The following is a 12111-nucleotide window of genomic DNA, read 5'->3' as shown; positions in this document are numbered from 1 at the left end:
CTTCCAGCACGGTGTTGGATGCGTTCCAGTTAGCTGACATCTCCCTTCTGGTGTGGATCCCACACCACTGCCCCGTATTCCATAATGGGCCGTACCATGGAGATGTAGGCGGTGCGTTTGCTAGCTGTTGGGCAGCTTCGAATGTTCCGTCTGAGAAAGCCAAGTGTGGAATTTGCTTTCTTCGCCACCATACTGATATGAGAACCGCATTTAAGGTCTACGGATATTGTCACACCAAGGTATGGGTTTTAGGGTACTCTCTGAAGGATGGCATTCTCCAGTGTATAGAAATGGCTGCCCTTTCTACGCATGCTTAGGATGCAGCACTTCTTGGTGTTAAACTTTATACCCCACGTTTCAGCCCAGTGTGCTAGATTCTCCAGGTCTTGTTGGAGAATAAGATGGTCTTGGAAAGTCGCTATGGTGCGGTACAGTAGGCAGTCATCTGCGAACAGGAGGGTATGGGATCCAACGCACTCAGGTAGGTCGTCAATATGGCATAGGAACAAGATGGGTCCGAGGACGGTTCCTTCGGGTACCCCAGATTCAACTGCCACCTGTTTCGTTGTCTCACCCTCTAACACAACCTGCATGGATCTTGCTGTGAGGAAGTGTTTTAACCACTGGTGGATGTGCCCTTTAATACCATATGACTCAAGTTTATGCAGCAGCGTCCTATGGGGCACAGTGTCGAATGCCTTAGAGAAGTCTAGGATGACACAGTCTACCTGTTTGTAGGATTGTAGGAAGTCGTGGATGGTGGTGATTAGTTGGGATTCACATGAATAGCCCTTTCTAAATCCATGATTTAAGTCTGTTAGAATGTTATTGTCCTCTAGATGGCACATGAGAAGACGACATACAATGTGCTCATGGATCTTACATGAAACACATGTTAGGAAAATTGGCCGATAATTCCCTGCCTGATGTATATCGCCCTTCTTGAAGACACTGGTGATATACGCTTTGAGCCAGTCTGATGGGAGTGTACCCGAGTCGAGGGAACGCTGGTAAATTACACTCAGGCCTGGTGCAATGGTCTTAGCGCAGTTCTTGAGGATGATGTTTGGCAGGGCGTAAGGACCTGGAGCTTTGGCTGTGTTGAGGTTTTCCAGGAGTTTGGTAATGCCTTTCGAATCTATGACGATGTTCTGAAGTGGGTGATAGATATGTTTATCAGCCATATCTGGAAGTGGGTCATCAGGGGATTCTCTCGTGAAGACGGACTGAAACTGATGTAGCAGGATATTTGCCTTCTATCACTAACTAGCTGGGTTCCTTTATCTTTCAGAGGAGATACTCCGATGCTGTCCTGTTGTTTTGATTTGATAAGGCGCCATGACGTCGTGATGTCGTCTTTAGATATATCTATCTAAGTCATACGAATCCAACGAAAATTTATGTGATACTGTCGCTATTACTTATGAACTTACTTGATGCTATTAGTCGCTACAAGGCAGATGATCGCAGTAGCGGTCCATGCATCCCTAATACTTTCCTGTTACTTAATACCGAGCTCATTAGCGGGATTGCCGAACACTATATATATTGCTTTCATGAACTTTCGTTACTGGTGCAAGCAATTCATCCATACCTCTCTAACCCAGGTTAACTAAGAAAGCTGATGAAACATTGGCATATAAGTGAGCTCATAGTGGCGTCAGAGCGAGTTGTAAAGGAGAAACCGGAATCACATGCGGTAAAGGTAACATCCGGAACACCTCGAGCCTTTCTCTGAGAAAAAAACCCTCGGAGGAGGTGAATGTTTGGTTACAATTACAATAGTCTAATTAAAGCTATCCAATAAAGTTTGTTTTATTTCTGTAACACTGGTGCTAACATTGACAGGGAAGTCGAATTTATCCGAGTTGATAAGTCTGAGACAGAAAACTCATATCTGAGTTCCAACATAGTAGAAAAGGGCCGAGGGCGGCCCCATTTTAAAGCAGATGACTCCAGACCTGTGTCTGTGTTATCTGGTCTAAGCAACACGTATAAGTGACTGTCACTTTGGTTTCATTTTAAACAGACAACCCTACGAAATATTGTTGATAAATGGCTTAAAACACGATTAAAGTCAAATAACATATGTACTCAGTATTGCCTGCGCAGTTAAAGTGCCTGGTGCTTTTACACAAGCTTATGACCTTTAGATTTTTCCGTTCTTCATGTATAAAAGCCGGTTCGCATGCTTTGTAGCTATTGAAACTATAAACAGTCTCTAACTTGTTTTTGTTCTGTGTTGTATAATTGGTTAAACAATGCTAGAAATGCCGACATGTAAATGTTTTCAGGAAGAATTACCTGAAATAACTGTACTGATGTACCTGTGTAGTATCAACTGTGTGAGTATATAACGTTTGTAACTAAACATGCTATGCACATGCACTACTGAAGGGCCGTATTGTTAAAAGGATTTCCATACGTCATGTCACCCTTGATATATAGGAACATGTTGTCATTATTATTACTAACAAACACACAGAGATTTATTTTACTTTCTTTATTATACGGCGCTGTAGATCACGTGACGTTCCCTTCTTACACACATTACTTACGGATGGTGTGTTTACTCTGCTCAGGAATTTAGTGTGTTGCGTGATGTCATTACACATAAAATAACTATTTTTTGCCCACACATAACTATACACTAAGTAGTGTTAACTTTATGGCTCTTTATTAACTACACTATAATAGCGTCGTGTCCATACTAGGAGCTGACAATTCTGGGTCGTGGACCCCAACAGGGTACTGTGTTACTTATCCCCATGCCCATTAACAGGACTATAGCCAGTCCTAGCTGTTGTTTAGTTTGATTTGTTAGCATTATCTGGCACTGATATTCCCACGTTATCCTCCTAACTTTTAGAAATCAACACATATATCGCATATTGGGGCGTGCAAAGCTTACGCATCCTGGTGATGCGAGGTTGGGTGCATTTGTGTCAGCGAGTTATATGTCTGTTTAAGTGTCCTTAAGAAAAGACGAGCCCCAATCCGGAAGTATGTGTATGGACTTCAGACGACCAGCTACAGTAAAGTAAGCGTGTAGACAATTGGGATCACACAGATATATTTCCAGTGTCTACAATGTTCAGAGATACAGTGCTGTGGTGTATAGCGATTGTTACCATTGTCTGGATCACACTCACCTCAGGAGGTATGTAACAATGTTCATTGTCGATACTAGAATGGTGTACCTCTGTTAATTATTCCTGTTAACATGCTTCATTCATCTACTCGTCTACACGAGGCAGTAACATAAAATACAGGCTAAAAAACAGGACAGATATTTACATCGTTTATACTGACGTTGTCGTATTCATTTCACTTTTTTGTTATTATTCTGCTCCTGTTGGTTATATGTCATCTGATTGATTTAAAGTATCCTGAAACAATAACGATATGAAGGGTCAAAGTATCCGGATTAGTCATATGATTTGATGTATATCTGAAACCTGTTGATCAATCAAATATCTGTTGATTCTCCTGTTTTTTCACTTGACCTTATATTCCTCTTGCTCCGATCCAGAACCGTGTGCCCACGACGTCCGCCTGATACAGAACCAAACTGGATACTACGTCACATGGTCACGTCTAGGAGATTGTGGTGACTCCTGGATACGGACCGACAAAAACGCAGATAGTGTATTGGTATCATCACCTATGCTTATACAATTGGGCTCTAATCCAAGAGTAATATGTAGAAATAAGACATGTGAAGTCACTAATATTAACGTCACTACAGGTAAGATGTCTTTCTACAAAGTATTGTGTACTGATAGCAGTGGGAATAAAGACATAATTAATAATCAGTGTGCACTTATGTCACTTTAATCTTTAAATATTTATTGCTAGAAATTATATGAAAATGTATATTTCATGTTTCATCTTGTTCACGTTATGAGTTTTCTATAAGGACTATAAATACAAGAGTTTGTAATGCATTTGATCATGGACTGTATATATTGAAACCTAGTATTAAGTTTTATCACACTTGTCGAACGGCCTTTATATAAATCTACAAAACGAAAAGTACAAAACCAACCAATAACAGCACGACCGTTATACAGGCCTCTCTTTGTAAAGCGACCCTTACATCTACCAGCAATGTCTTCATCTACATATAACAGGAGTCACAGTGAACAGCCTCGATTAAAATGGTCAGATCAGCCAATGACAGCAAATAAGATGTTCGGCTCTTACATAAGTCAACTGACAAAAACTAATTTAACGACCAATAACAGCAACAACATTATTTTTTTTCCAATCGAAAACTGTTTGGTATTTGTGTCATAATATTGGAGTAGTCGTAGACAAACCATGTCGTGACTTCAAATTATGACGAAGTTACCGAAAGGTTGCTTATAGATGTTTGTCGTCTGACGGAAATAGTAACCATAGAAATCTCTATCTTATAACCGTAACATACACTAATCCCATGCATAGTGATTTGATTATTTGAATACATTATGAACCACAATACACCTCCAGAAAATATTTAAATACCTTAATTATCTCTTAGTTACCATCACCAATGTTTAAAGAAAAAAAACCATCTCGATCTACATGCATAAGTCCTGCTATTTTGTTGTACTCGAGTCGTGTGTGATTATCAAGTACGTTTGTATGCGGTTATGATTTATCGCAGAAAACCCTCCATTTTTGTAGATCAGTCAGATATTGTCCGGTTTATTGGTCAGTCATGTCATGTCAACGGCACTAGTGGTAGGTTTAGAAGTTCGTGTTGCGTGTACTCCGAACAAAACTATGAAATTGTCGGGACCGTTAGTTTTAAACCATTGCAGAATGTTTAATATAATTAGACGATGTGTTACATATTTCACACATATGTCTGTATCATCGAGGTCAATGTCACAACAGGGGTCGACATTAAAATCATTACCCGGAACTTTTAGATCACCTAACATTATTGTGTAATTAGTGCTACAAAAGTGTGTTACATGCTATACACATCTTCGTACATTAATGTCAAGGTTACAGCAGAAGGTAAAAGGTCAAATATATACAAACGTGTTGAACATATATTGACAAGTTTCTTTAGATATTATGGTTTTGTCACGATTACACATGGCGGAGCACGTAGGTTGGAAACTTCTGATAGGTGTCACAAGGAGTCAAACGTGAAATCATTATAACCAAAACTTGTTAACCACAAATCATGTTGTTTAATGAAAGGTCAACGATATCCATTGCATAACACGGGGTGTATCGCTCACCACACACGTCTGTACCACCACCGGGTGTATAGCTCACCACCCACGTCTGTACCACCACCGGGTGTATAGCTTACCATACATGTATGTACCACCACCGGGTGTATAGCTTACCACCCACGTCTATACCACCACCGGGTGTATAGCTCACCACACACGTCTGTACCACCAACGGGTGTATAGCTCACCACACATGTCTGTACCACCAACGCGTGTATAGCTCACCACACACGTCTGTACCACCGACGGGTGTATAGCTCACATCACACGTCTGTACCACCACCGGGTGTATAGCTTACCATACATGTATGTACCACCACCGGGTGTATAGCTTACCACCCACGCCTATACCACCACCGGGTGTATAGCTCACCACACACGTCTGTACCACCGCCGGGTGTATAGCTCACATCACACGTCTGTACCACCACCGGGTGTATAGCTTACCATACATGTATGTACCACCACCGGGTGTATAGCTTACCACCCACGTCTAAACCACCACCGGGTGTATAGCTCACCACACACGTCTTTACCACCACCGGGTGTATAGCTCACCACACACGTCTTTACCACCACCGGGTGTATAGCTCACCACACACGTCTTTACCACCACCGGGTGTATAGCTCACCACACACGTCTGTACCACAACCAGGTGTATCGCTCACCACCCACGTCTGTACCACCACCGGGTGTATAGCTCACCCCCCACGTCTGTACCACCACCGGGTGTATAGCTCACATCACACGTCTGTACAACCAACGCGTGTATAGCTCACCACACATGTCTGTACAACCAACGCGTGTATAGCTCACCACACACGTCTGTACCACCGACGGGTGTATAGCTCACATCACACGTCTGTACCACCACCGGGTGTATAGCTTACCACACACGTCTGTACCACAACCGGTTGTATAGCTCACCACACTCGTCTGTACCACCACCGGATTCATAGCTCACCACACACGTCTGTACCACAACCGGATGTATAGCTCACCACACACGTCTGTACCACCACCGGGTGTATAGCTCACATCACACGTCTGTACCACAACCAGGTGTATAGCTCACCACACACGTCTGTACCACCAACGGGTGTATAGCTCACCACACATGTCTGTACCACCACCGGATGTATAGCTCACCATACACATCTGTACTACCGACGGGTGTATAGCTCACCACACACGTCTGTACCACCACCGGATTCATAGCTCACCACACACGTCTGTACCACCAACGGGTGTATAGATCACCACACATGTCTGTACCACCACCGGATTCATAGCTCACCACACACGTCTGTACAACCAACGCGTGTATAGCTCACCATACACATCTGTTCTACCGACGGGTGTATAGCTCACAACACACGTCTGTACCACAACCAGGTGTATAGCTCACCATCCATGTCTGTACCACCTCCGGGTGTATAGCTCCCCTCACACGTCTGTACCACCAACGGGTGTATAGATCACTCCACATTGCTGTACCACCACCGGGGGTATAGCTCACCGCACATGTCTGTACCACCTCCGGGTGTATAGCTCACCATACACATCTGTTCTACCGACGGGTGTATAGCTCACAACACACGTCTGTACCGCCAACGGGTGTATAGCTCACCACACACGTCTGTACCACCACCGGGTGTATAGCTCACCGCACATGTCTGTACCACCAACGCGTGTATAGCTCACCACACACGTCTGTACCACCACCGGGTGTATAGCTCACATCACACGTCTGTACCACCACCGGGTGTATAGCTCACCACACACGTCTGTACCACCACTGGATGTATAGCTCACCACACTCGTCTTTACCACCACCGGATTCATAGCTCACCACACACGTCTGTACCATCAACGGGTGTGTAGCTCACCACACATGTCTGTACCACCAACGGATGTATAGCTCACCATACACATCTGTTCTACCGACGGGTGTATAGCTCACCACACACGTCTGTACCACCACCGGATGTATAGCTCACCACACACGTCTGTACCACCAACGGGTGTATCGATCACGACACATGTATTTACTACCTCCGTGTTAATAGCTCACATCACACGTCTGTACCACCACGGGGTGTATCGCTCACCACACAAGTCTGTACCAACACTGGGTGTATAGCTCATCACAAAACGTCTTTACCACCACCGGGTGTATCGCTCACCAAACATGTCTGTACCAACACCGGGTGTATAGCTCACAACTCACGTCTGTACCACCACTACATCACACACAAAATACACGACAGAAGTTCTGTTAGATTCTCTGTTAGATAGTTAGTCAATTTGGTAAGAAGAATAAAACGTTGATATTCAAACAAATCATTCCTAACGGTTCCATCTGCAAAATGCCGACTAGGTTGCTTTTTTCTCCGTTGTTTCCCATATTTACCATCTACACCGATGACTCCTTCTTTATTCCCCTATGCGAATCTCACCTAAAGCCATCATTACTTTTTGCTACTGAGTTCTTTTCTCCCAATTCTTGGTATTTAAAGTCCCAAGTACATCTATACATCAGCACGAAATCCCGAAAATGCAACTTGCTAATCGCGTCATTCCAATCCTAGATGCAAATTCGGTAAATCATATCTTGTTTTCAAAGGAAGGATGTCGGCGTCTTAATATCCTAACACGGTACAGGTTGGATGGTTGCTACTGAGGGAAATATTGCATATAAATGAAAAGAGTAAGGAGTGTAGCATATGTCAAAACTCTGTAATACCCATACAAACATTGAATTTGCAAATTCTAATTGATCTTTATTTCTTGTCAAAGCTACATCAACTGTATGGACCACTCGGCCGACAACTTCAGACCGTTTAGTGACAACATCATCGAGGAATGTACCTACTTCAAACACAGTGACCCCAGCACCAAGGGGACCTGTTAATGAGTTCCCGACACTCCTGGTGGCCGTGTCTGTCTGTTCTATTGTGGTACTGACTGTGGTAGTCATACTAGTAGTGTTTTTAGTCAAGACTCGTCGTACACAACCAGGTATGTATAATAACGGCGTGCTCATTGATATATCAAGCATCCTCGTTTGTATAATTATGTTTCGATATGTAAGGTGGTTCATGCAATTTCCTCGTCGATTTTGCTCCATACTCTGGTCAAAAATTAATAAATGCATACCAGGGCAAACGTTGTGAATTGAAGTCACGTCATATCTGTAAAATTACACTTTAAAATACTGCTTTCAGATAAGACAGCAGCTCCGGTGGTGAACAGTACAAGGTCTTTGAGACGTGAGGACATACAACACATGGGTAGGTGTGTTAGGTTGTGTTATTACTTAAACACAGATATTTTAATGAAACGTGTATATTACAATAAAGACTATTGTTAGATTAATTATACGAATAGTATATTGTCTAGGGATCTAACATATGTCTCTCAATATATAATTGAGTAAAACTAGTTTTATCAACGTATAGCGCTAATATGAAAATAAACAAGATTTAAAACTTAATTCAATACTAAAAGACTACAGCAGGGACAAAGTGTATACTAAAAGCAAAAAAACAACCAAAAACGCCATTAGTCTCGAGTAAGGATAATATATACATGTAGTATAATATTTAAATAATCAATATGCATTTCGTCCACTTATATTGAAACATTTCCGGTAGTAAACATTGACTGCATCTTAGATTCTCAGATAAGATTTAAACTTTTTCGCCAGTAAAACTTGATCAGGTAGTTTATTGATCGCCTATCTTTAGTTAGTAGTTATGTTTTGGATATGAGGTGGTTCATACGACTTCCTCGTCGCTTCTATCTCCTTTTAAAACGTGTGCAGGTTCTTAAGTAGTTGTTAAACTACGACATGCACGTTATAAGTGAGGACATGGACGTTGCGGATCGTGAATCGAAATCGTCATTATATAGAACAGTTTTCCTGAAGGTAGTACGTCTCATACAAACAAAGATATTGATCGCTACGTGTCGGTGAGACAATGACTAGTAACTAGATAGTAACACTAAGTTGAATGCGCTTCTATTTATGACAGTGTCCACTGACGAGCCAGGTATTGAGGAGGGAACCTATACCGAAATAGGCGCGGTCAGCCATCCCCCACGTGATTTGTATGCTGTAGTAGTAAAGAAACAAGACATAGCCGACACGTCAGCTGTCGAAGATGCATATGCAGTCGTCCAGAAACCTCCAAAGGGTAAGACTACCAAACGGTCTGATACACAATGAAGTTACGCGGAACCGACATAGGATATTACTAAGTGTTCAAAACTCAAATACATTCTATATAAATATTTTCATTACTATCCGTATATCATAAACGGTCCTAAATTCACTAAAAATAACTTCCGGCTACCAGCCGCAAGAAGGGTTTGCTTTAACATTTGAATATTATATCAGTAATGACTGGTGTTCTGTTCTGTTTTCGTGTAGAATTGTTTCCTGATGACTTTCCTGTGATGTGATGAGTAGTTGTTAATCTTTGTGTCTTGTGAAGTAACGGTCGATTGTCTCGAAAATTTGACAAATTCCTTACGCTGTTAACGTAAGAATGATTCTGTTAAGTTCATTGATCCGAAATGCAATACATTAATATATATAGAAAAGTAAAAATAATATTGGTGACAATATTTAATGTCAATTGTTTTGAAGCAAGCTGCATATATATCGATTGAACGACGTTTTTTTAAATTATCATGTCGATGTGAACACAAATCGGTTACATCCATATTAAACATGAATCCGTTAATACCGGCATAACATTTTCAAAAACGCCGTTCAATCCATATGGTTACATTGTTTCCACTGAAAAAATGTTTAATTTTATTCATTTTTTCTAAAGTAATTGAATTTATTTACTGCGTTTTGTATATGCGTCGTCCTTTAAACGACATTGGCGGAACCGCCCTATTTAAATAAAATTTGGCGCCAATGATTAAACGGAGTCACGTGAGCGTTTGACGCAGGGACATACTCCAACTTATCCGAAGCGAGGCGACAAGATTTACATTACACATGGTTAATCTATGACGTCATAAGTTAGCACGTGTTACGTCACGAGCGGTCTTGCTTTCAAACTCAAATGAAATGCATTTCTGCTTGTAATGTTCATATAGAATGGGTTGCAGCGCAAATTCAAATATACATGTATGCTCCCAGAACAACTACATTGTAACTACTGTAGACCGGTATTTCATTGTCATCTGTAGAGTCTGGTCATACTGCTGACCCGGGGTCTATGTATGCCGAGGTACAGAAACCGTCAAATGGTAAGCGAAGTCCTATACAGAAACCTTCAAATGGTAAGCGAAGTCCTATACAGAAACCTTCAAATGGTAAGCGAAGTCCTATACAGAAACCTTCAAATGGTAAGTAGAGTCCTATACAACCACTATCAAATGAAAAGGGGAGTCCTATACAACCACGATCAAATGGTAAGGGAAGTCCTATACAGAAACCTTCAAATGATAAGTAGAGTCCTATACAACCACGATCAAATGGTAAGGGGAGTGCTATACAGAAACCTTCAAATGATAAGTAGAGTCCTATACAACCACGATCAAATGTAAAGGGGAGTCCTATACAGAAACCTACAAATGGTAAGGGGAGTCCTATACAGAAACAAGCAAATTGTAAGGGTGTTCTATACAGAAACCTTCAAATGGTAAGGGGGTTCTATACAGAAACCTTCAAATGGTAAGAGGAGTCCCATACAGAAACCTTCAAATGGAAACCAAAGACCTATACAGAAACCTTCAAATGGTAAGGGAAGTCCTTTAAAGAAACCATAAAATGTAAAGGGGAGTCCTATACAGAAACCTAAAAATGGTAAGGGGAGTCCTATACAGAAACAAGCAAATTGTAAGGGGAGTCCTATTCAGAAACCTACAAATTGTAAGGGTGTTCTATACAGAAACCTTCAAATGGTAAGAGNCACAGAAACCTTCAAATGTGAAGGGGAGTCCTATACAGAAACCTACAAATGGTAAGAGGAGTCTTATACATAGACCTTCAAATGGTAAGGGGAGTCCTATACAGAAACCTTCAAATGGTAAAGGGGTTCTATACAGAAACCTTCAAATGGTAAGGGAAGTCCTATACAGAAACCTTCAAATGGTAAGGGGAGTCCTACACAGAAACAAGCAAATGGTAAGGGGAGTCCTATACAGAAATCATCAAATGGTAAGGGGGTTCTATACAGAAACCTTCAAATGGTAAGAGAGTCCTATACAGAAATCATCAAATGTAAAGGGGAGTCCTATACAGAAACCTACAAATTGTAAGGGGGTTCTATACAGAAATCTTCAAATGGTAAGGGAAGTCCTACACAGAAACCTTCAAATGTAAAGGGGAGTCCTATACAGAAACCTACAAATAGTAAGAGGAGTCTTATACATAGACCTTCAAATGGTAAGGGGAGTCCTATACAGAAACCTTCAAATGGTAAAGGGGTTCTATACAGAAACCTTCAAATGGTAAGGGAAGTCCTATACATAAACCTTCAAATGGTAAGGGGAGTCCTATACAGGAACAAGCAAATGGTAAGGGAAGTCCTATACAGAAACCATCAAATTGTAAGGGGTTCTATACAAAAACCTTTAAATGGTAAGGGAAGTCCAATACAGAAATCATCAAATTTTAAGGGGGTTCTATTCAGAAACTTTCAAATGATAAGGGGGGTTCTATACAGAAACTTTCAAATGGTAAGTGGAGTCCTATACAGAAACCTTCAAATGGTAAGGGGAGTCCTATACAGAAACAAGCAAATGGTAAGGGGAGTCCTATGCAGCATCCTACAAATTGTAAGGGGGTTCTATACAGAAACCTTCAAATGGTAAGGGGGTTCTATACAGAAACCTTCAAATGGTAAG

The 12111-nt window shown here is 41.4% G+C and overlaps 1 protein-coding gene and 1 long non-coding RNA gene across 5 annotated transcripts in view; one reads left to right on the top strand and one right to left on the bottom strand.

Annotated features, from left to right (window-relative positions):
* The first annotated feature begins 2682 nt into the window (after positions 1–2682).
* The window catches only part of LOC110446569, a 27763-nt gene continuing 18334 nt past the window's right edge, over positions 2683–12111 (top strand). The window contains exons 1-6 of one of the 4 annotated variants that reach the window (XM_021491775.1): positions 2685–3160; positions 3533–3748; positions 8032–8259; positions 8466–8531; positions 9276–9437; positions 10450–10542. In XM_021491775.1, coding sequence (XP_021347450.1) covers positions 3091–3160; positions 3533–3748; positions 8032–8259; positions 8466–8531; positions 9276–9437; positions 10450–10542 — 835 coding nt within the window. In that variant the 5' untranslated portion in view covers positions 2685–3090. Of the gene's footprint in view, positions 3161–3532; positions 3749–8031; positions 8260–8465; positions 8532–9275; positions 9438–10449; positions 10543–12111 lie in introns of all 4 variants that reach the window. The other 3 variants (XM_021491776.1, XM_021491777.1, XM_021491778.1) reach the window with 3 other exon arrangements.
* The window catches only part of LOC110446571, a 16340-nt gene continuing 15030 nt past the window's right edge, over positions 10802–12111 (bottom strand). Inside the window, exons 2-3 of the long non-coding RNA XR_002462485.1 lie at positions 10896–10960; positions 10802–10830 (exon numbers count right to left, since the gene is read on the bottom strand). This is a non-coding gene — a long non-coding RNA (uncharacterized LOC110446571). The remainder of the gene's footprint in view (positions 10831–10895; positions 10961–12111) is intronic.

The sequence above is a fragment of the Mizuhopecten yessoensis genome, unplaced genomic scaffold (assembly GCF_002113885.1).
Source record: "Mizuhopecten yessoensis strain PY_sf001 unplaced genomic scaffold, ASM211388v2 scaffold2803, whole genome shotgun sequence".
In the NCBI taxonomy this organism is placed as follows: Eukaryota; Metazoa; Mollusca; class Bivalvia; order Pectinida; family Pectinidae; genus Mizuhopecten; species Mizuhopecten yessoensis.
This window is presented reverse-complemented; position numbering and strand designations above follow the sequence as displayed.